The 25,141-nt window shown below is 44.9% G+C and overlaps 3 protein-coding genes across 3 annotated transcripts; 1 reads left to right on the plus strand and 2 right to left on the minus strand.

Annotated features, from left to right (window-relative positions):
• Positions 1-2,677: 2,677 nt before the first annotated feature.
• On the plus strand, positions 2,678-18,053 carry PCOAH_00012110 (Uncharacterized protein; the record flags this gene model as incomplete). The annotated part of the gene is made up of 2 exons (XM_020058020.1): positions 2,678-9,898; positions 9,990-18,053. The coding sequence occupies 2 exons, from the start codon at positions 2,678-2,680 to the stop codon at positions 18,051-18,053; spliced, it is 15,285 nt and encodes a 5,094-aa protein (XP_019913535.1).
• A 397-nt stretch (positions 18,054-18,450) lies between these two features.
• Positions 18,451-20,745, minus strand: PCOAH_00012120 (Uncharacterized protein; the record flags this gene model as incomplete). Its single annotated transcript, XM_020058021.1, has 12 exons — positions 18,451-18,519; positions 18,628-18,681; positions 18,807-18,877; positions 18,984-19,032; positions 19,147-19,207; positions 19,336-19,414; positions 19,539-19,609; positions 19,744-19,864; positions 19,966-20,078; positions 20,176-20,244; positions 20,384-20,465; positions 20,694-20,745. 12 exons carry the CDS (start codon positions 20,743-20,745, stop codon positions 18,451-18,453), a joined length of 891 nt encoding a protein of 296 aa, XP_019913358.1.
• A 961-nt stretch (positions 20,746-21,706) lies between these two features.
• Positions 21,707-24,673, minus strand: PCOAH_00012130 (Uncharacterized protein; the record flags this gene model as incomplete). The annotated part of the gene is made up of 4 exons (XM_020058022.1): positions 21,707-23,492; positions 23,662-24,137; positions 24,287-24,399; positions 24,592-24,673. 4 exons carry the CDS (start codon positions 24,671-24,673, stop codon positions 21,707-21,709), a joined length of 2,457 nt encoding a protein of 818 aa, XP_019913394.1.
• Positions 24,674-25,141: the final 468 nt, after the last annotated feature.

A 25,141-nucleotide genomic window follows, 5' to 3' on the forward strand; every position in this document is an offset into this window, starting at 1 on the left:
CGTGTCTGGCCTGTCGTCTGCTCAATCAGGAATGTTTGATTCGGCTGTCCGGTTGTTGCGTTGTTTGCTTTTTGCTTACTTTTGACTCGTTCACCTGCGTGTCACTGTGGCTACTTTTTCCTTAGGCCTAATTTAAGGGGCACGAGAAAGCAGAGCGGTGACGGCAGTGCAGCGGGGAAGCACCCGTAGAAGCGTTAAAGCTTTTTAATGGGGTCACTTATACATGCGTGGTTGAGCACATTTGGGCGCGTTCAAATGGTGTTCTGTTGTGCGTTTACTTTATTTATTTTAATGACGTGGGGCAAATCAGCTCATGTGAGCTCATTTTTTCTCTGCCATTTGAGAACATACAACTTCTTCCACGTGACGGCCTTCTTTGCTGTTTGCTCGGTCCATTACGCACAACCCATTTTGGTCGTTCGGCAGTTGCGTTCACCCCCTCTGCGTGTATGTGTGTTCACGTTGTGGTGACAAGACGCAACAACAGGTTATGAGTTTCCCCGACCAACCTACAATCGTACATATAGTAGAAGCGCTGCAGCATAGGTTTGCCTGCCCGAGTGGGGCCCAATGTCTTCAATCACATAGTTGCCCCGGAGGCGAATACGCAAAGGTTCTCTTTAGTTATCGCTCTTTTGTTATTTTTTTGTCCTTCCTAATTTGTGTCCTATATATGCAAAACGGCAAGGGGAAAGATCTGGCACAAATTGGGGGTGACTTCACATCCACAGAAGAAGTTCCCCCTTTCCTACACATGGCCCCTCTTCTTCCGTGGGGGCAGCTACGAATAGCTATAAAAACAGCGTCAATTAAAATTCACTCTTAGCCGCATGCGATCTGTAAACGCGCAGGTCAGGAATGGGTTAAAAAAGATAAACACAGAAGGATAGGCATTCACATAACTGTACTTCCTGTTTGTGAGAAAGTATTTGCTGCGTTCATGCTTGGTATGACCTTTGTATGTTTCGAAAACCCCACTGCGGAAGGGCTCCCTCTCATGTAGGATCCATCAAATGAAAAATCACTAAAAAGGAACATTCAAAAAAAAAGGATTTCAACAAAATAGGAATAAAAACATCCGCTTAATTGTCGCGGGAATGAATTAACGCACATGGATTCTTTTCTGGTTCGAATAAAAAAAAAAAAAAAAAAATCCCCCCACATGGTGCATGTTGCGTGGTGATAAAGAGGGAACAGCTTTTCTTGGCCACGTCCCCACATTTTGCAAAATAGAAGAACAGAAAAAGGTAGGGGGGGGAGTAAAAGGTGAAAAGCATACATACACGCAGGTACGCACGTATGTACGTATGTACGCATTTATGCATATATATTTGCGCGTGTATTTATTTACCTGTGCTTGTATATGTTCTCATTTGTGCAGAAGAGGAAAAGGGAACCAAACCAGCGCGAGGGAGCAACGCATCAAACTGTGTTGTCACTTCGACTGGGCACCCTCGAATTGCAATAGCCGAAGGTTTAACGCTTTCCTCATTTTGGTCCATTTATCATTGTGTAGTGCCTGTATTGTTACAGCGTAATTTGCCTTAGTTTGTCACGCCCGCCATTTGCTTCCTTTTTTTGTTCCATCAGTATGTTTTATCTGTTTGTTCATCAGTTTGTTTTAGCTATTTGTTTTATCTGTTTGTTCCTTCTTTTGTCTCCATTTTTACTTTTCTTTTTGCTGCTTTGTAAACTTGGGAAACTCCCATGTCCAGTCATAATAAGCACCTGCATGTGCGTCTGTTGCAAACTTCCCTGGTGGAGATGCAGCTACGGAGGAGGGGCACATCTGCAGGGCGAATTCCTGTGTGCCACTAGACCGTGTATCGACGGATGTGAGAAACGGTTATGAGTCCATCGGGGCAGTTGCGCCATTGGACAGTTGCTTCATTGGACAGCTATACGTTTGTACCGTATGCAGGTTGGATAAGCAGAATAACTGCACGTCTGTCACCACCACGGTCACCCGGACAAGTGTTCTTTGCACACGAGGATATAATACACAGATGAGTTAACTGTTGCTTAACGAATAGTTTGCAAAAGGACAACCGGTCGAAGTTGTTCCAGTGTTCCGACTGTCCTAGTCACTCTGCTTGCGTGAAAGCACCACGCGTGGGGAGAGTTACTATTTTATTTTATTTTTTTTTAATTTTTTAATTTTTTTTTTTTTGTGTACATTATCGTGCCTAGTACAAGTTCGTTTCTGCAGAGGGGTACTTGTGTGTGCGTGACGCATCGGGGGAGTGACTTTGCGAATGATCCCCCACACGCAGAGTGGCGTGGTTGGTAAGCACAATAATTTGTCAGCACCCATTTGTAACGTCTAAGCCGAAGCTACAACGTAACGAAGCATGTCAAAGTACCTTCCAGTTGTAATGTTTGTTTTTCGTTTGGGGCGTCCTTTCAGCGAAATAAGTAGCGCACAGAGGGAGAGAGGGGCTGTAGGTGTAACGTGAGAGAAGAGACAGAAGCAGCACTGGTACGGATCATAGAAGACACATTTTTTTTTTTTCTATCCCCACGTTGGCCTCCTTTTTGGTGAAAGCAAATGCACCCGAGCAGGAAGAGCGAAGCGCCCAATGTGAAACGTACCTGCCTAAGGGAAGGGAAGGGAACATCACCTTCCTGAAAGAAAGTACTGAACACACGTCGAACCTACCAACAGGGAACAAACACAATGGCGCTTCTACTGCATCTGTTGGAATACCTCCTACAAAAAGTCGGACTTAAAAAGTACATAAAGGGAGTGAAGCACATGTGTATGGACAGCCTTAAGCACTTCATTTTGGAAGAATTAGAATTGGCCCCCTTCAAAGTTAACCTCCTTGATGCTCTAGTGAGGAACACACACGGAAAAGGTTTGTTAAGGAGGAGGAAGCGACACCGGAAGGAGAAGGGATCGTTTGGTGAATACTTGGCTTATTTGGATTCTCTAAGGGAGAAGAACCACCAACTCAGCTTTAGCATTTTCTACGTCGGTAGGGTGGAGTTAGACTGGGGGATCCCCTCCAGCAGGAATGGCGTTGTGTACGATTCAGGCATCTACAATGGTCTGACCGCACAGATGGAAAACGTCTTCGTGAGTGTAAGGTTGGAGGAGAAGGAGGGCGCCCACGTGGGGGAGCCGGATAAAGCACCACGGGGGAAGAACGGAAAAAAGGCCAACACAATGGGCAGACCCATGAACGATATTGAATGTTGCGGCACTGAGGATGGACACGAACCCGCACCAATCAGCAGGAGCTTCCCCGTCGTCGTTCTTCTGCTGGCCATTCTTTACCTGAACGTGTTCAGAACGAAGCTGTATGGCATGGTCTGTTCCCTCCTGCAGTACATCGCGCATAAATTCATAAAGGGGGGTCTCCTCCGCTTTTTCAAAGAAATCCTTTCCAAAGTAGCCATGAAATATATCCTCTGCCTTGACATAAAAAACGTGAATATCCTTTTCGAGGATACACTACCGAATGGAAAAAAAAAAATCTTCCTTTCTGTGCATATGAATGAAGTGCACGCAGACAATTGTAGCTTTATCCGAAGCAGGGAGAGGGAGGAAAGTCACCTCATGGAAGTGAAAGGCAGTCGAAACGTCATCACAAAGGGGAAGAAGATTATTTACAACGATAGGGGGGATACCCTACAGAGGAATGCCTACATGGATCTTTTCAAATTTACCATAAGGCAGCTCAGTGTTTACCAGGATGGAAGGAATCAACACATTAGTAGGAGTGACATAAATGGAGACAAATTTAAGTATAAGTTTTTTTTCTTTTATAATGTGAAGGTAACACATAAGAGGGAGTGCCTTCTGAAGGAGACCAACCTGTTGTGTGATTTGTCGAAGGAGAGGACTGGCCAGAGGTACCTCCTCAGTGTCGTCACCCCGGGGGTTCAGCTCACCCTTTCAGATGATAGTTTGTATACCTTGTATTTGTTTTTGTATAAGTACGTCTGCATTGCGGGGGGAAAAACCCAGGGGGAGGTCACCACGGTGCAGAAAAAGCTGCGTTGTAAGCATCCAAAAGGAAGAACTGGCGTTACCGGAGGAAGGAAAATGCTTCAGTTCGACTTTCACATGGAGCAGTTCAAAGTGGATTATTCGTACAGTGGGGGGAATGACTCCCTCTGCTGTTGCGGCAAGAACGTGGAGCTTTCCTTTGCGTTGCAGGAGGAGAGTTGCATTGCAGGGAAGGCATTTACAACACACGACCGATCGGTGAAAACGCTCACACTGCACAACTTCACCTATTCGATGGATTCATTTTCCGTCACAGAATCCTACTCGAGTTTGTCCCTCAGCGTTAGTAAAGTAAAGGAGGATCTGCTTCGTTTCAACACAAAAAAAAGTTATGCCTTCAAGAAGGTCATCTATAACGGTCTACTAGATAGCACGTGCGAAGAGTACGCCAGTGTGACGGCCGCTCTGGCTGGCAGATATGGCTGCAGTGCTTCATCTAGGGGGAAGAACAGACACTGCCTCATCGCACAGGTGCATAGGAAGTGCAACCAAAGGGGAAGTAGAACAAGTGAGTATAGAATAGGTCTGCAAATTGAGTGCATCAACTTGGTGGTCAGTCGGTTGGATAGGTTCTGCGTTCTGGTGGGCGGCCTACTAGAGAGGGACCTCTTCGTGTTGCATCACCATTTGGGTGTGAGCGGTGCAAATAAACCAGTTCACAATCCACACAGTGGCAACATAAATAATCGGGGATATACCCTCCCACCGCTGGTTCACATAAACGCGCAAATTAAACGGATCAAGGTGGAACTAACCAAGTTGCGTGCACCCACGTTGATCCTCTGCCTGGACCAAAGTATCCTACACTTCACAAATCAGAACATCATGCATGTGAAGAAAAAGGAAATGCTAAAGATCCCCGCAAGTCGTAACTTTTTCCTAAGGAAAGAATTAAAGACCAGGGGGAAAGCCATCCACAGCCATGTTAACGTAGCCTACAGAATAGCAAATATATACACCTACCTGAAGGATGGCAAAAGCACACACATTCTGGTCTTCCCTTTTTCTCTGTTCTTCGCTCTGGACAGGATCAAACTGTATAGAGTGAAAATTTCCATCGTTTCGCTAGTCGTAGAGCTAAACAGCAACGTTTTAAATTTGTTAAAGAGGTTATTTGGGGACAGCCAAGAATATGCGCAGAGGGAGAATGGCACTCGAATTGGAAATGCATACTTCACATCGGAGGAATGCGAACCTGAAACAAGTCTGCTTTCTCACCCTGGTGGAAGAAAAAAACGTGAGGACGTACCAAAATTGATGATCCATGCAAAGGAAGACGTTATGCCCATGCAGGAAGAACTGAACCTCCTCTTCGGGGCATTGGAAGTCTTTTTCGATAACGAACAAGTGGCCAATGAGACGAATGAGGGAGACGATTATGTAAGCTCCTCCTTCAGCATTACCTACGTACTAAACTTTTTTATTAACATAAGGGTAAAGTTTGCCTGCCGCCATGTGAACCTCTTCTTCTTCCTATCCAAGGAGGAAACACCAAATTCGAAGAAGCCGAAAAAGAAAAAAATAACAAACGTTATTATTTTCTTACAATCGGATGAAGGGAGATCGAACCGATTGGACAAGTCAAAAGGGAGAGAGAGGTACATTGAAGCATTTCACTTTAAGTTCACGTCGGAGAGGACCATTTTTCATTTTTTTGCCACGAAGAGAAAAAATGCTTACCTCCTTAAGAACAAACTGTATTTATGCAACTTTGCTTCATTTTGCGATTTTCATATCCGTTCTGTTCCTTTGCGTTTTGAGTCCTTGAAGGGGGTGAGGGTGTACTCTCTTGCGGACCACGGGGGGGAAAAGAACATTGTAAGGGTGAGATCAACTGGTGGATGCAAACCGGATACCGTTGCAGGGAAGTCAGTAGGAAGGGAAGGAAGTTACACAAGGGGGGTTCATCCGAAAGGTCTATCCCCCGCACTGACCCTGAGACACCAGTGCCAGCTGACCCAATCGGGACAGCTCAAAAGACACGGCGTGAAGAACAAGCACGTAATTGCATGTTACCTAGACAGGCTGGACCTGTACGTGCACGACTTCTTCCTCAACGTGGCTTACTACGCGTATTTGCATTTGTGGGCAGTGCAGAGGGGGGAGCTTAATCATGGAGGGAACAATCATCTCACGAAACGCCCACTCAGAAATGTCTTCCCATCCGAATCGGACCTTCTACATCTACGAAGAAACAACAACACCTTCTACAGATCCGTTACCAAGAAAATGTTAAGACTCTTCTTTTACTTTATCGCGAAGAGAATTACCTGCTCCTTTCTTTTTATGGAAAAGGGGGATATGCCTCAGGATCAGGGATTCCCCCTCGGGGCAGCGAGGAAGCATTTTAAGATCCAGATGAATTGCCTTGTCGTAAAGTTGAGGAGTCACCTTGTGAGCATCGAAACGGTGAAGGAGTCTGGTGGACATATATGGAACGAAGCAATAAAAGAATTAGCAGACGTCGAAGATGAAAAGACTATCTCTGTGAAGGAACATGTGGTGGGAGACTCCCCCGGCGGAAAGGTACACAAACTTCCACCCATACGAAGGAACCTTTCCAAAAGAACATACCAAAAGAAAAAACGACCACCCGTAAAAAGATGCACCCCCCGCAGTAGGCACAATTTCTACGTGTGTAAATTGAACTTTCACATGTATGTAAAGGAAACCACTGTAATGAGGTACATCGTGGGGGGGGCTGGAGTGAAAAAGGGGAAAACCCCCCCATGGGAGGAGAACCATTTGGGAAAATGTGATCATGTGGAGGATCGAACGGTTTCAAGGGCGGTCCCCCCCATTGGCCCATTCCACCACGCATCGACGGAGGTGGTGAAAACCCAGCAGGCATATAACCCCCACATACGGAGCGTTACCCACGCAAGAACGAAAAAACCAAAGAGAAAAAACGTCTTTGTAAAAGTTGAGAGAACAAATTTGATCCTTTCGGACCTACTCAACATGGTGATTCATTTGAACAGCCACAGGGTGCGAGTATCTTCACATGTGAACGTCTTGGATTCGTTAAGATGGTACATTGAAGCTATTAATGAAACATTTCAGAACCCGTTCTTTAGAACCCATTTTCCGATAGATAGATTGACGACTGATAGAAGCGCATCTGAAGAGGTGAGAGATTTTATAAAAAGGAGGAACAAGTATGCACATGGGGGGAGACTTACCATGGATGGACTCACCGTGGGAGAAGTCTACCCAATGGAAGAGAACGGAAGAAAGAACTTACCCATGTGGTACGAACCGAGTGGAACGCTCTTCCAAGTTAGGAAGGTACACATTGCTGTGAATAGGGTCACCTGGAGCTGCACCTACTTTGTGCGTCCACTTGGGGAGGAGGGCATCACCAAAAGGAGAGGTGCTGATTCTTCAGGTGAAGCAACTAACAAGGGGAAGCAAAGGAAAAAGAAGAAGGAAAAACTCCTACTGAAAACAAAAAAAGGGACATTCGTTTTTTCTCGTGCGTCTAATGGAACGACTCAGAGAAGACAAGTCCTACAAATGGTTTGTCTCGTGAAAAGTACACTTTGTGACGTCCGCTTGTTTTTGAAAGGGTCAGAGGATGGGAAGAAGTTTCTCATTTTTCAGTCTAACTATCTGCACCTGGGAAGTCAAATAAGGTTTCAACTCCCCGTGAGGAAGGTGCATAGAAGAGGTTTACATATAGTTAGGAGGATCAGGCATAGAGCGGGTAAAAGGGGAGAGAGGCAAACCGATGAACCACCCAACTGTGCTCATCAAACGGATCCCCCATTCCCACGTTTGCTTTATCCTTCCATAACATGTTCGACACGCAAAGGGAAAGCTCGGCTCCTCTTTAAGATGCTGAGATGCTTGAAGAGGAAAATAAAAACCCGCAGGAGAGATGCGTCCTGTTATTCTCCAACACGCGCTGCACGGGAACCGCACCAAGTGCATGTCAAAACGGTACTAAAATCGTACAGCAGAAAGGGGGAGAAGAGGGACGATGAATACGTTGGACGTAACTCCTCCTTCAACGTCCTCCTAAACGAGGAAAACGTCGTCTCGTTAGTTAATTTGTACGCTTGCGTGGTGGAGCTGGGTGCCAAGGCACAGCGTCTCCTTCGCAGGTACGGCTTGGGTGGAAGTGGTAACGGCAGTGAATGCCGACACGGTAACCGTGGTGGAAGTGGACGTGATGCATGTGAGGGTCTAGCTGGTCGCACATGGCCCAGGATGAGAGGAAAGCGACTCGCTCCAATTATCCGAAGAGTGCACACCAATCAGAGGATGAAGAAGATGCGAACAGGTAACAGACCAGTGGTGGATCAACAAAATGGCCCTTTTGTGAGGGAGAAGAAGACAACGCAGAAGAGGGGGATCCACCTGCCTAACGGAGGAGTGAACAAATGGGTCAATCAGAGGAATATCTACCTGTCGACGCAGCGGAGTGCCTATTCCCCCCCACCTTCCCTTATAGATGCGCTGCTCAAATCCGTGAGTTTTAAACTAAAGAATATTTTTTTGCTGTTCCACACGGACAGAGAGAACGTCTTCCTGGGGACGTACGTAGGCGACCTCAAGGGGGAGCTCACAAAGAAGGAAAGTAGAAGAAGCAAACAAAAGAGGACGCACAATTTTAGGTACCTACATGAGTTGAAAGAACTGCTCCTATTCAGCAGCAACGACTATTTTGATCCCAAGGGGAAGGTGTACCTATTTGAAATGTTTAACTCCTTGTCGAGGCGAAACTACCAAAATTGTATGAACATGTTCATATTTTTTTTAAAAAAAAAAAAAAAAAATTTTCAAGGGGGCAATTTGAAGAGGAGGATAAACACTGATGGGGGGGTGAATGCGATTAGTCTGGAATGCAAGAACGGGGTGCTTCTCACCAGGCGAAATATCCCAACTGAAGGGAGAAAAGTTGTCGACCAGGGAGGGAAAACAAAACGACGTATAGAACGATGTGCAGAACGATGTGTAGAACGATGTATAGAAGGATGTACTCCTGCACCAACTGAAGTGACAACCGTTTTGAAGAGAGCACTTTCAAACAGGAAGGAGTTGCTTAAGGAGTACCTCACCAATGTTACCTACTACGAAAGGAAGTATACACAACAGGAGAGGAAGAATACCATCCTGTTTGTCAGGAGACGTGCACATTTCCGTGTTGAAAAAACAGTTGGTTGCATGTGGGGTGTGTTGGAGTCGATAGAAGAGAGAGCCAAAATGGTTGCTACGAGGAAGGAGATTAACCAAAGTGGAAAAATGAGTGTGCATGTGAAGTATGCTCTGAAAGGAGACCATACGCTTAACATAACTGTAAAACATACGTATAGGGATGTTTGCTTCTTCCTCCCCATGAACACCCTTGTGCAGTTGCATAAAATTGTGAACACGTCGAAAATGTGGAAAGCATTTCATTTGTTGTCTGTTGGTAGAACCAGGCAAACGAAACGACCTGGTGAAGCAACCCATGGAAGGAGAAAGAAGCAACTTTTTCTTTCGTACCACTTTAAAATATTTGTTGCTAATTTGAACGTTCATTTGTTGTCTGCTTGTACCTACCTTATGGATAATGTTAAGGAGAGTGGAGAGGAGATCCTATACGATATGAGTCTCGTGAAGGAAAAAACGAGACGTGCCAACACAGGTGGACGCATCGAAGGTGCTAATAAAAGGAAAGCAACGAATGATAAGCATAAAAGGGAAGACAATCACAGAGTATATAACCAGGAAAGGACGAACGAGCTGCATAGACGGAAGAAGGAAGCCTCTTCCACTGTGACACAGAAACGAAACAAAGGGAAGAATGAACACACTTATGTGAACACCCCCCCGGGAAAGCGCCATCCATCCTACTTAGGTGATGAAAAAACAGTGGAACGGAAAAATGTCTACTTGGTGAAGCAAAAAAAAAAAAAAAAAAAATCCTGATGGGATCGTGGGAAAAAGGGTATTCCTGTACGACTTGGTGGTCAACACGAGTGTGAAGGTAGACATTGAGAAAAAAAAAAGGAAAAGGAAGAGGGCCGTTCGAAGGGGTGACAACCATGTGCAGACGCAACGACGGAAGGAAAAGCAGTGGAAGCATACCCCTCACAGGGAAAGAGTAGAAAAGGGCACCCTCGTTGACGTCAACAAGACGCACTGTAATATAACTATGCAGCACCTCCGCGTTAAGTGCGGCCTCCTGCACGCCCCCCTAACTGCTCACAGTGCCATAAATGTAATTCGGGTGGAAAAGGTAGATATCTCATCCAACCAGGGGAAGCACCACAAGGTGTACTTTAGCTTGGTGGGCGTCCGGAAATTTTATTTGCGGCGTTGTGGAGGAAGGCCATCCGATTATATGCAGAGGCAGATAAACGGGGGTGGTGATTCACCGAACATTAATGTGATCTGTTTACGAGAGTTCTGCCTTTACAACGTCGTGGAGTTCATGAACATCCTGTGCTTCTTCACGCAAGTCAATTACATGCTTAACCGGGGAGAGTCTTTACACGTGAAGTCGGGAAACAAAGACAGGAAGAACCTCACCCCCAAAGTTTTAACACCAAGTTTCGCAGCCCTGAATGGGAATCACTTATCAGAAGAGGGTACCAGCACGTTGAAGCAAAGTGGTTCCTTCTCATTCGTCTCAAGGAGGAATAGTACCAAGCGGGGCGTGACGACCCCCCTCAGTAGTAACTCCTTCTCTAATTTCGCACTACCAGGGAGGGGTAATCCAAATGGTGGAACCGCAAGGGGGAGACACGCTCCCGTCCAGGTGAATGACGAGAGGAAAGTGATCACAGGGCTTATTACTCCTCAGACAAGGGATAACCACTTAAAGAATACCGAAGCTGATTCGAACGGGAAAAAAATAGATGTGCAGGAAAAAGTACTCTTGACGAAAAATTGTGCAAGCCTAATTGTGAGCAGAGTATCCATATGCGTGAACAACAACGACCTGCTGATTTGGAAGTTTCTTGTGGAAGATTTAGAGAACCTAGGGAGGAAGCTGCGGGGGGGGAAGGTCTACACGTGCAGGTACAGCTACCGGGGGGTGATGATCTCGTCCAAGTTCCGCAAGGGAAAACGCGGCAATAAGGGTGGCAATAAGGGTGGCATTAAGAATGGCAGTAAGGGTGGTAGTAAGGGTGATAGTCAGCGTGGTAATAACCCCCCTTGGAAGATGCTTGGCAGGCCGCTCACACGAACGACAAACAAGCTGCATATAAACGTGGACCTGATGAAGGTGTCCTTCCTAACGTTGGGGTACCTGCACGAACTGTTCTGCATAAACAGCGTGAATAACCAACTAACCCTGAGAAGTAGATACCGAAAGGGGAAGATCAAAAAGACAGAAGTGGCCCTGAACATGAAGCAGATGAATGCACTCTGCATAGACGTAACACATTTTAGCAACTTCCTGTTTAAAAACGCCAGGAGAATTCCCCTCGTGGATTCTTTCGACCTTTCAGTGCATTACAACATGGATGAGAAGAAAAAAAAAAAGCTTTGGGTGTATGTAAAAAATGACGTGCACATATATATAGGGAGAGGGATAGTAAACTTCCTCTTCCTTTTCAGGCAGCATTTTATTCATTCGCATTTTGCCTACCATGAGTGTCTACTTTGCAGTCAGGTGAGTAACGAGAAGATGCGAACGATTAGAGATTTGCGCAATTTTGTTTCCTTCCAGAATAAGTTTAACAAGGAATTCGTTATGGTCAAAAATTACACTCCTTACAACTTGGCCTACGAGTATGAGCAGAATGTTGGGTTGGTGAAGAGGCATCAGGACAGCGTCATTGTGTGTGCGAATTTGTTTTTCCTCCTCATTTACAGTGTGGAGGATTCCAATTTGAGGAAGAAAATTTTTCTAAAAGGGAGGAATTACCTCTCGGGGGGAAGCCACCACAATGCTGATCGGTATGGACCCCACTTTGGACAGCCCTACAGACACCAACGCGGGAAGCAGGACCCACTCCATAAGAAGACACTGAATGAGAAAAACTACCTACACATTGATGTGGGCATTTATGACAATAAAAAGTGTATCTACGTTTATCCCTATTTTTTTGTAAACGTCCTGTTCGATGAGTACCTGAAGCGGGATGCCTCCACCATGACCACGAACGATCCATCCAATATAGGGAAAAGAAAAAAAAAAAAATTTCTCCATTTGAAGTTAAAGTTTATTAAGGCTAACATGATTAACACGTGCGTGGTGAAGGACAACCAGACCGCCTTCAGCATCCCCTTCCATTTTATGAAGCAGTGCGAATTTATACAACTCGTCGTGAAGATGCAGAATGATAAGCTATACGTGAGTAACAAAATGAAGTTCTCTCAATTTTTGAAACTGAGGAGGTATGTCTTTCGGGACATTCACGATAGCGTTCATGTGCTCTATTGCAGTTTCTTCTTCTTGGTGAAGAAGCGTGCACACCGCGTGGGGAGGATAAAGGTACAAGGGGGAGAAGGAAAAGGCGTGCACCTTGATCAGGCACACTTGCAGAGGGATGACTCAGTGCACCCCCGCAATCGAACCGACGCAGAAGAAGCCAAGTACTCCAAAATATTTAGTGTCGTGCGAATTTTAGAAAAAAACGTGCACGTCCTATCTATACAAAATAGCATGAAACTAATTAACCTAACTCCATTTAACATAAATGTCCTATTAAAGAGAGAAAAGGGAAGAATAAAAACGTACAGTTTACGCAGCTTCGATTGTGTGAATGTGTACCACTTTTGCTTCCTTGACAATCTTATACTCAACTTTAGTCTGTCCTTCTATCGCCAATGGATAAAGTTTTTGCGAATAAACAATGAGGCATATTTTGCACGTGCGGAAGTGAAACAGGATTTATTCGTGGCTACAAATGGGGGGGTTGTTGGACAAACGAGAACCACTCCCGATAATGACAGCGAAACGGAACACCATACAAATGTGAAAGCTCTCCCAAAAATTATCTTCTTCGATATTGTCAAATTTCACGGCCTCTACTTTGTTGTCTACATATACATGCACGAACAGAACTACAACATAGCCATAGTAAGTAAGCACAACGTTATGAACTACACGAGAAACGTGCTGCAGTACTACCTGTTGAACGACGAGGAGAATTGTCTAGACGACCTCAACTTCCAATGCGAGGTTAAGAAGTACAGTTTGAAGGAAACATACACTCAGATGAAGGAAGATGTGCTTGTGCTTTCCCCCGTTATGGAAAGGAGGGTCTTCACAATCGACAAGGATATTTTAAAAATTGAAGAAAAAAAAAAAAAAATGGAAAAGGAAGAAAAAGAGGGCAATGAACACTGTATTAAAAACTACTGTTTTAACCACCGGTTTGCCCTAAACAGTTACAACAAAACGATGAGCAACGACTCAGTCTCCTACGAAATAAATAAGTCCTACACCAAGGTGATACAGCTGAACGAGGAATACGTGACTGTGCGTGTGCACCACCTGCACTTCCACCACTTTGGCATTTCTTTTATTCAATTTTTTCCCTACCTCGTTCTGGTCAACCTTACGAAGTACGTCTTCGAGGTGAAGTCCAAGCCGCCCGACGCGCTGGAGAAGGCGCAGCAACGAAAGCGGCAGCAAATATACGACTCGAACGAAAGCGACGATCTCAATTTCAGCGAACATTCCTGTTTTTCCCCTACCAGTGAAGACGACTCAGGGTTCGACCTGGGGGAAGAAACCAAACCAAGCGGGAAAAGCGTATCACGTGGGGAAAGCGTACCAAGTGATCATTATGAAGGAAGCAGCTACCTGGGTAGAATTGCCGCCCTCTTTGATGAAGAAAAGGTGGAAAGTAAACACCCTGACCGGACGAACCTATTGGATAGCATGAGTGTGCAGGAGCTAAACATAAAGAACAAAAGTGCATGGGATTTTGTAAGTTTTAAAATAAGGCAACAGGAAGGGGAAGGAGGTGAAGTACTGCCCGACCAAGTGGTACCGGTGGAAGAACAACAGAACGAACTGGAACGGAACGTCCTGATCAAATCCACAGTTAACCGCCCAGAAAGCGCCAAACTTGTGAACTACACGCAAGCGCTGAAAGTGTTAACCCGGAAGAGTCAGGAAAAGAGGGGAGAACCCCGAGTAGGGAAGACCAAACACGTAAGGGGGAAGTATATAAAAATCCACAAGAACTGTGCTACCTACTTTTACACGTACAAGTATGCACAAATCTACACGAAGAACAACCAACACCTTACCGTGGTGAAGGAGAAGCTCTTTCATATCTTCACCATAGAGAAGGAAAAAACGTATTACATTTTTATTAGGAGAATTCCACTCGTGTCGGGGCAGCTACAGGGGGAGAGCAGTATGCCAAATAATGGAATCCCCCCGAAGAGTGAAAATCCGGCAAGGCAAAGAATGAACAGGTGTAATAATAATGATGTTGATACAAATGATATGGGGTGCACTTCTGAGGAAGGGGAGGAGCCCCCCATGGAGGATGAACCAAAAGGGGAGGATGCACCCAATCGGGAGGATGCACCCAATCGGGAGGATGCACCGAATGGGGAGAATGCCCCCCTTGGAACACTCCCGTCAGCGGAATATGAGCGCTCTCTCCACGAGTATAACCGCTTGAAAAAAATGAACATCGACCTTGTTACCTTCACGAGGAAGAACACAATGAGAAGAATTTTCAAAAGGTATAAGGAGAAAATAAACGAACAGGTGAATAAAAAAGGGAGGATCCAGATTTACAACAATTTGGACGTCCCCTTTTTTATCAACCCAGCAGAAAGTAGACACCTATTTTTTGTAAAGAAGAAGTACATCCATTTCAAAGATGAGAAATGTATTTTTTTTTTTTTTCCAAAATTCATCCTAGTGAATAGGACGTTACAATTGTTACTAAAGCTGGGAGATGACACGTCAGTGAGAAAATACCAATCGGTTAGGAACTACCTCCACTTGGTGAAGACTGAACAGATGGATACAAATTTCCACGTGATGAAATTCTCCCTAATTTGTAACCTCATTTCGTCCTTCTCCTTTTCCTTCTTCCTACTCAAGAGGAGGAAAGTTAGGACTGTTAGCCCCTCCATTGGGGAAACCCAATTCGTGTACTACGAACTGTACCTTGTGAAGCACCACTGCGATATTGTGCTGAATAAAAATAACGACGTCAACATTATTGTGAATGGATCTAGGGAGTCCCAATTTGTGAAGAACGTTTTCTCACTAGACTACTGTTTCCACTTCCTAAAGTGGCAAAATAACATAATAGGGGAACCAACAGTGACGTCATCCAACCGGCATTACACGAATGTGACACTCCCCCGAAAAGAAGACACAAAAGGGGTCATCTACATAAACAACCTCTACGGACTGAACGAAAATGACCTAGTCAATGTGAAAATATTTATTAAAAGCGTTAGTCTGCTACTAACCTTCGAGGACGTATCGAGGGAGGCCATTACCCTTGTGAATATGAACCAGAGAATTCACTTTAGTAAAATATTCTTCAATTTTTATACCTTCCAGTGTTTGAATAGGAAGTCCCTTGCGAGGAGGAAACGATGCATAGGGTTCTGTGAGGTGCGAAGAACCCGGAAGGAGCGGCAACCGAAGGAGCGGCAACCGAAGGAACGACATCGATGGGGGGTGCGCCCACCCCGACGGAACGAATTGGTGGATGAGAATTCCTCCCCAAGTCCGACCAACAATAATAACCGTAACGGCGTCGTAGCATTGTCCAACTGGAGTGCTAACCCAACAAAGGGGGAACCAAACAGGCAGTGCTCCAATATAGTTGCCCTGGAGGAATCATCGTCTACCCCTTTGTCCGACGAGCCGAACGAATGGGGAGAGAAGAACCCACAAATGAGAAGCAGCCGCATCGTGAGGAAGCTACTCAGGAGAGGCAGACCAGAATATCTAACAACCATGAAGACAGATACGACTATCCGTATGGCAGGAAAAACACATACACTGTTAAGAAGAAAAAATAATATTTCAAAGATTTACAATGTGTATAGATTATTCAAGAGCAAGTTGTATTGCCAGTACTCCTCCCACTTGTTCTATAATTACGTGAAGAACATCCATTTGTACAAGCAACTGTTTGGCTTGTTAAAAAGCAACGTCCATGTGGTGAGCATGAGCTTTTCTGATTTTTACGAGAGGGTACTAATCCTAATAGATAACATACGTGTGAGTAAGGAAGACGAGGGGGTGGAGAAGAAAACCTTTGAACGAAACAGCCACACCATTCTTACCAAGTACAATGATGAGGAAACTTTTGTCAGCGTTAATATCGACCTTCTAAAACAGAGGGTTATGAAATACAAGCATATTTATAACAGTTTGAATATTGTGCATGCTTGTTGTCACTTGGAGAGGGAACGCAGACAGAAGAAGAGGCGCATAAAAAGACATACCATCCAGTGGGTTATGCCCCCAAAGGAGTCCTCGACGAACAGGGGGAGGAGAGTGACGACCCACTTAGCGGAAGAGACGCACACAAGAAGAGTCACCTTTTCCGAAAGGAACGCTGCACGTATTGCCAGGTCGAAAAGCTTTGCCACGAATAGGGCACACGCGCTACTGTACAGTGCGTACTATTTTTATAAGAGGGGGAAGGACTCCCGTCGAGGCTCCCTCGATAGTGACGCCGCCAATCGTGGTGATGATGCCAACCGTGGTGATGCAACTAACTACGGTGCGCTGACACACCAAATAGACAACCTCGTCCAGTTCATCGAGCAGATCAAGAAGCAGAAGCCGCACAAGAGACGAAGCGAAATCATAAAAAATTTATCCATCGAAATTGCAAGTCTGAGCCTGACCCTGGACTATAACTACTTTGCTAATATCTTGCCTCTTTGTTATGAGTATGTGTGTACGCAGTTGCGTCAGTATAGGTTTTACGGCGCTGAGGAGGGTGCACATGCAGCAGGGATGGGCAACCAAGCCAACCATGCCAACCGTGCCAACCACAGTAACCATTCCAGCTATCGGGACAACGCCCTGCAGATGCTCCTGCGCGACGCGGAAAGACTGAACAAATTTGAACCATTCGCCTACTCGCGCAGTCTGTATATACCCACCAGCGAAAGGAAAAAAAACTTCCTCCTGTACATATATAACCTGGATATAAAAAAAACGAAGATCTACATAAACGTAAATTATCTGCTCAAGTTATTGTTGACAAAAAATTTCCTCATGAATATATCAGCCATAAAAATCAAAAATAAAAAAAAAAAAAAAATACAATATATTTTAAAAAAAATAAAAAAAATATATTTCTACAATTACATCAGCATTTTTTTTTATCTTCTCAAAAATATAAATATATCAGAACATTCATCATCCGCGACGTTGAATTTGTTGTCTTTTGTGGAAAGTATTTTAAAAAACAACTTGCAGTTACTGAGCCCGTTAAACAACTTGTACAGCATTGTTGTTACGTTGAAACACAAGTGTGAGCATCAATTGGAACATAGCAGTAAAGCGGGTAGGAGTATTAACGGGGATACAAGCTACTCATTAAATAAACACATCAATCCTTTTTTCAACTTTGAAGCCAGTAGGGGACTCTTAATTTCGTCCAGACATTATTATGAGTATTATTCGCAGCAGGGAGAAAACAGAACCAGTGCCTACTTGAAAAATTTTTTCTCCTTCAATTACGGAACCTTTTTTGGGAAAAGTGTTTTTACAAGTCCCTTTTCGAAGGAGCAACAACAGCGTAGCGGCACTGCCGTGCGGAGGACACTCCTGGACGTGCTCAGCCCAGGCACCCCAGGGGAGGATGATGAACTACTACATCGTCCTACTGAACCAGCAACTAGTGGCATCCCCCTAAGGAGTAAATCCCACACGGCGGAAGGAGACGACAAACAGGCACGTGCACTTGAACGGGCGCGCCGTATCCCACGAGGAACCCCCCAAGGGGAAGCCGAACCAGGACACACGCAAGAGGAAGCTAACCGCCCGAAGCGTAAAAAGAAGAAAATGAAGAGGAAAAAAAAACGAGACATTCAAAATATAACGCATATATCCTTTACGCATAACCTAAACATAAGGAAGTAACTTGGGGGGAGGGGAAAAAAAAAAAAAAAAAAAAAAAAATAGCTAGCCAGTTTTGTTACATTGGTGTAACATTCTTCACAAAGGAACAAAACTGGCTAGCTATTTTTTTTTTTTTTTTTTTTTTTTTTTTTGTACATATGTAACAGTTTCACACCTGCATAAGGCACATTTCGTTCCTTTTATCTGTCCTTTTTTTTTTTCTTTTCAACTTTGTTGCAAATGCTACCGCATTGTTCGATTTGAAGACAAGACATGGTTTTGTTGATGAGGCACCTTTGGCCATCTGAATTTGTTCCCCACAAGTGGGCACACACATGGGTGTACTTACATTTCCGAGAGGGTACCCATTTGTAAAAAAATTGTCCCTCCGCACGTATGCACATATGGGGAGGCATGATTAATTAATAAAGGAGACCATTCCGGCGTAGGACACGGAGGAATCGTTCGTGCTTCTCGCTTGGTTCGACTGGGGAGAAAGGTGTGCATGTAAAGGCATGAACACGTGTGTAGAAGTGTGGGCATGCAAAATGGCCCAGCAGGTATGATGCTAAGACAACTGGTGGAGCGGACCTACCTGAGAGTAGTGCATCAGTTTGGTGGACACATTTCCGGGAAAGTCTTGGAGCAGCTGCGGGGGTGGACAATGGGACGAACGGGTTAAGCATCCCTCCGGTGGCATGTCACTGTACGACCATACAAAGACGCGCCAATCAGCGACCACGCGTAAATGTACCCATTAGGAGGAACACCTACCTGCAGCATCATCTTTATCGGATTCGACCCGCATATCGTGTTGTGCGTTTTGTTCAGGTAGTCAATGAATTCTGCAAAGGGCGGAAAAGTGGAACCAAATGAAGAGGCAAAAAGGACAGTGCCCCTTTACAAAACGAAAGCAATGAATAAATTTCGCGCGTCCCAACGCAGACGAACCTGCTATGTTGTGGCGACTGATTATGTTGGCGGCGTCTTTGTCCATATTCTACAATAGGTCAATGAAAAAGGGAAAAGGTACACAGATTAGTTCAGTTCCCACATTTACATTCACACGACATGCGAGGGCGAATATACTTTTGCGCGTTTTCAGGCTGAGTACCTCCACCTGCTTGAAGATGTGCGTGTCGTTGTACTTTTGCAAAATGTTAGTGAAGCTGAATCTGGTCGAAGGGGGGGGAGCAATTACAACGGAGTGAACACCGAAAAGGGCGAAGACAGGGGGGTTCCAAGCAGTAGCGAAGGTGAAGCTCTCCTCATGAAAAGCACTCTCTCCGAAACGATGAATAACCTTCGCCCGTAGTGACAAAAGTCAGACGAAAAGAGAAACAGGTTTCCCTCGTCTTGGAAGTATTTTTTTATCGGTTTGCCTGCAGTGAAAAAAAAAAGAAACATCAGCATTAGTATTAGCATTACCATGTGCGTGCTCCTTTATAGGTGGGTAGGACGTCCAGTCAGGTGCCTATTTGTGCACATCGCCCTTCCGTGTCGTACAAAAGCGGTTTATTTTTTGGATATCATTTCCGATGCAGCCGACATAGATGGGGATTATTTTTATGTCCTTTCTGCGGGTGGGGGGAATGCAAAGGGGTGAGTGGGTGCTTGTCTTCACTTTTTCTGTTCCACATTTTTACATTTATTTATTATTTTTTTATTTATTATTTTTTTTTTTTCCGTTTGGCCATGCCGAAGAGGTTACTCCTTAATTATGTATTTGATCAGCGGCAACTGCATTTCTATGGAGTGCTCTTCCTCGTCGTCCTCGTCTCCGATGAAGTCGAACAGGTGCTCTCCGTCGTTCTGCATGATATCCGAAATGACTACAGTGGGGGGGACGGTAAACATGTGGCAATGAGCGCAGAGAAACGAATTTCCAAACGCATGACCGAACAGATGATCAACGTGCATGTGACGGGATTACCTTCCTTGTTTATTTGCAGGAAGCCGAATGGAGTTTCGTACTTGTCCACTTGGGGGAAAAGACACCCTTTGTTGTAAATGTGGTGGTTGGGGCCAAGAATGAAGATATTCTTCCTGCGGGGAGATGGGAAGGAGGAGACGTGTTACCTGTAACATGTGTGCCACTCAGTAAAATGGCAACGTTAAGAAAACGCAAAAAAGAGGCACTTACACGTTCTCTACGCTGATGCAGGCGTAAACGTGGGAATTCGTTTTCAGCGCGTAATCATATCCTGCATGCCTGATGGGGGGGATCACGAAAAAAAAAAAAAAAAGGTATAATAAAAATAAAGAAACAGCAAATGCCAAATGGAAAAGTTGCGCTGATCTGCCTGAATATGCACGCAGTTCGGGCAGACGCAACGGTCACGCAGCCTTACGGGCAGATAGCCGCTTTCACGTTTTGCTTCTCGCAGTTTATGCTCTCGAAAAGGGTGTCTATGGATTTCTTCAGTGCGCTGCCTGCGGTGGGGGCGATCGGCATGAATGAACCAACGAACAAACGGACAAACGGACAGATGAATGGAGCAGTGATGAAATGATGGAAGTCAATCCGAGTGGGGGAAGAAGGTTCATTTGTGTATGGATTCCCATATGGTGGCATGGCTTCAGGACACCCACACACCTCTTAACTGTGCAGCTGATCCAGGCATATGCCCCCCTCACGGAGAGGGACGTGTGAAAAATTACCATTGCTAGAATACCAGGAGCCCGCGTGGTAGGCCTTCCGATAATTCGTCATCATTGCAAGGGCAGGCAAACGATAAAGTTACTAATTTTCTGGGGTTCAATTTTTTGGCGATTTTAAAAAATCAACTTTGGTAGTTTCCCTAAAGGGATGCCACTTCGTGGGAAGATGAAATGCCTCTACACGGAGGTCCACCACGTTATTACTGCTGCTGTTACTGCTACTGTTACTGCTACTGTTATCCCTATTGAGGCTGCCTTAGGGACCCAATTGGGTGGGGTAAGTGTGACTTTCACTGCGGAGGAGAAACCGGTAGAGGTGAACAATTCGACTAATGCGTCGCCTGGGAGTTTATTTAAAAGTGTTATTTTGTCCTGCTTCGTTTTGCTGGTACAGCTTAGTTCCGTTTTGTTATTTTATTTTTTTTTTTTTCACGTAGAAAGTGCACCGCCTGGGGGGACAGACGAGTCGAACAAGTTGCTCTCCCCTAAATTTGGATACCACAGGTCGCCATTTCGCAGGCGTGGAGAAAACATATAGTGTGGATCAAATGAAGAACCTTTCACCCCGTGAGGATGAATGTTGGTTACGGTAGGCAGGCCATGGCCTCTCATGCATCACAGAACGTGCAAAGTGCATGAGTAAACGTTGCAAAAGTGGAAGAGCCAACAGAATACACGCTGGCCCCTCCGAACAGAAAAAAGAAACTCCTGCAAAGCACAAAAAAGTGCCAATTTTAAAAGCACATTATAAAGGGACACGAAACAGGGATGAGAGTTTCTCTTCTTTAAAGTAGGAGGAGGGAACTCCATCTGTGCTGATTCATGTAGGCATGTGTTAAGGTGTGCACATGTGTTGTGACGTTCCACGGGCACAATGCTGTGTTCCAAAAATAGCTAGGATGTCCCCCTTTTTTTTTTTAAAGTCCCATTTAGGCCATTCAAACTGGTTGATCTGAGAATATACACTTATTCGCTTGGAAGCAAAATGCGTTCTTATCCAACCTTCCATTTGGTTAATCGTCTGCGGGGGAGTCAACCTCATCGAGGGGCTCATCCCCCTCCTCCAGGTCATTCACGTCCACCTCGTTTGAATCCACGGCTCCTCCGCTTTGTGGGATTTTCTCTTTCTGCTCACCACTATTTATCCTGTCCATCTCGTGTAATTCGCTTTTTTCCTCACCTATTTCCCCTAGATATGACTGAGCGTCGTCCCGTTTTTCCGGTCCACCAGTTGTGTCATCCTCAGGCTGCACTTCTTTATTAGCATCGTCTGATTTTTCCGTTTCGTTCCACATGACACTCTCCAACTGTTCCTTTTCCTTTTGCATTTCTATACTCGCTTCGCTTATTTCACCGTCGCTCTGCTCTTGCAGCGGGGAGGGGGATTCACTTTCTGGAGGTTCCCTGACCGGTTCGTGCACTTCTGAAGGGTCATCACCCAATTCGTCCTTCAGATCATCATGGAGGCTGTCACATGCGTCGTCATCGTCAACAGCGTTTTGTGCCTCTCCAGTTGTGCTTTCCTCCAGCGCATCTTCTACTTCTTCCTGCTGGACACCTTCCACTTCTTCCTCCTGCACATCTGCTTCTTCTTGTGTGTCTTCCACTTCTCCTTGCACACTTTCTACTTCTTCCTGTGTCTCTTCCACATTTTCTTGCATATCCTCTGCTCCGTCCTGCTCGTCTTCCACTTCCTGTACCGATTCTTCTTCCTGCCCTGCCTGCACCCCTCTGTATTTTTCCACCACCTCCTCCACTTCACTACGCATGTCCTCGTCCAGCGTGACTCTCCATTTTTTTAAGTCCTTCGTGTAGCTGCTTTCTAGAGGGGGGTTATCATCCTGTTCGGTTGTTACCTCTGCGGCGTTTTGGGTTACCTCTTCTGTGGTCACCTCTGTTGCATTGTTGGTTGCTTCTTCTGTGGTCACTTCTGTGGCATGTTCTCCCTCCTTGTTGTCTTCCACTTTGTCCTTAGCGTCATTCATCTCGTCATTCACTTCTTTCGTCACCTCCTCATTCACTTCATTCACCCCCTCAGTCACCTCCTCACTGCGACTGAGTTTCTCGGTGACCTGCTTTTCAAGCTTCATAAGTATGTCATTTTCAAACTCTGGGATGAATATTTTTTTTTTCTTCCTTTTTGCTTTCTGCGAGTCGGTGTGTTTGTTTCCTTGGGTAAAGGTCTTCGATTGGGTTGGAACAGAGAGGTGGTCCTCCTCACACATGTCTTCTTTCGTCCGTTCCGGCAGTGCCGTGGGGACAACATCCTCATGGGAAATTTCATGTCCATTTCCATCTTCCAGTAACTGTTCTATAAAATGTTTCTCCTCAATTTGGACGTTATTTACCCAAGTAGTTTCCTCTTCTCTCTTTTCGGGGTACACATCCGTCGTCCGTTTATGGGTGTATGCGCCCTTCTCCGTGACATTCCTTCTTGAAAAAGTGGCTTTCCCTTTCCCTTCACTTCTGTTGTTTTTCAATACTTTAATGTTTAACGCCCTCTTCAGAATACTGTGCTTGTCAAGATTATTCTTCTCCTCATTAAGCAAGTTCCTTTTTTCTTCCTCTAAATTGGAGATTTGTTTTTTTAATTTTGCCAACGTATTGTTTAAACTGCTGATGTAGCTATTTTTTTCTTTCTTCAATTCGTCCCTCTTTGTGTTTAGGTTGAAAATGCGTCGCTCGAGGTTCTCCTTGGATGCATCATTTTCAATGCTGAGAAGGACATCGTCTTCCCTCTTCGTGTCTATGTTAAGTTCGTTCATTTTTTTTTTTATTTCGTCCAGCTGGGCGTCTATTCTGCCAGCAGGGAAGGGAAAATGAAAAAATATACATCAAGTGGAAGTGACTAATTGTGAATGCGATAAGGATAGTGTTGCTATTTTGGGGTGCCCCTGTGAATGGAAGCATTATACGGACTTTCTCCACTCTTGTCACCGGTGCAACCCCATCCGGTGGGATGACCTACTTGCAAATATTTTCCTCGTAGAGACGGTTTCCATTCTGTAGCTGGATCAGCCGAGAGCAGAGTGTCGACTGTTGACTGAGCAAATTCTTGTATTCCTTCTCCAAGGCAATCTTGTTCGGTTTCCTTTTATTTGAATCCAATAGTTTTTCATTTTTCCGTATGCTGTCTTTTAAAAATTTTATTTCCTTCTTCCTATTTTCTATGTCTAGACAAACTTGCTTGTACTTTTGCTCCAGTGTAGAAATGAACAGAGGATCCGTTGACTTTTTCAATTTTTTTTTTAAAATAATGTTATCCTTCTTAGCCGTTTCGATGTGTTTATTTAGGTAGTGCATATTCTTCTCTATCGAGTTGTACGTTTTTTTCAGTTCCGGCTTGCTCTGGTTGTTCAGGTTGACTTTGTACCCTTCACAGAGGGAAAGGAATTCGTTTACTTTGCTGTTATGTTCGAGAAGGTACTCCAAGTTAAGGTTTTTCTGCCGTGAGGGGGAGCGCGCACGTAAAAACGACATGTGTATAAAATGCGTAGGGGGGATTCCGCCAATGCGAAGAGAGGCATCTACACCTATTCACCGCTCTTGCCTGCACATGCACACGAAGCACCACCACAGCATGAACTCCTTACATTGCTCAGCAGCTGGTCGCTATCCTCCAGTAGCTTATACACATTTTTCAACTCGATCGGACAGTACACCTTGTTCTTTATTATCTCATCCCGATTTTTTGTTATTTGGAGGGCTGTGAAATGGGGGGAGGAAAAGGTGAAGCCGCCACGCGTTTTTGCTTCTCTCCTTGGCGGGTAATGAACAAGTGTCCATTCTTCCCGAAGGATCATACAAAAATGAACATTCTGCCTAGTAGGTCTTTTTTTTTACAAACAGAATGGGAAAACAAAGAGAAAAAAAAGACGCATTCGCCTCAGCACCGTACTTGTAGAGGATACCTCCTTCTCGTAAGAAAAACTATTTTTTGAGGAGTACCTCAAGGACGACTTCCTTTCAGACATATTCATTTTTACATCCTATTTTAGGGTTAAAAAAGTAGGTCTCTTTTTTTTTATTGTTCTTGTGCAGTGGTGGCGACGGTTGGGGGTTGACGGGGACATTCATTGGGCAAAAAAGGGAGGCACATAAGAGTGCAAATCTACGCGCATACAAGCACGTACGTATGAGCACGAACATGCAAATATACGTCTATGCAAATGCACGTCCAGGTCAATCGTTGGCGCCTAATTACGCCTCGAAAAAATAACGCTTAAACGTTCACCCCTGTGTTGCGTCTTCTTTCTACCCACGCATCAATCACGTGGGCTGTCTAAACGGGAGAAAGGAATGAGTTTTACCCCGACATGCACACTGAATGGAAAAATACTCACGGGAGTGGAGCGAAATAGAAGTCGCAAAAATGATAACTCATTTTGTGCAGCAGTCAAGGAGAGAGACAATGGAAAAAAAATTTCCTCATTTGTATTGACCTTTCC

The sequence above is a fragment of the Plasmodium coatneyi genome, chromosome 5 (assembly GCF_001680005.1).
Source record: "Plasmodium coatneyi strain Hackeri chromosome 5, complete sequence".
Classification (NCBI taxonomy): domain Eukaryota; phylum Apicomplexa; class Aconoidasida; order Haemosporida; family Plasmodiidae; genus Plasmodium; species Plasmodium coatneyi.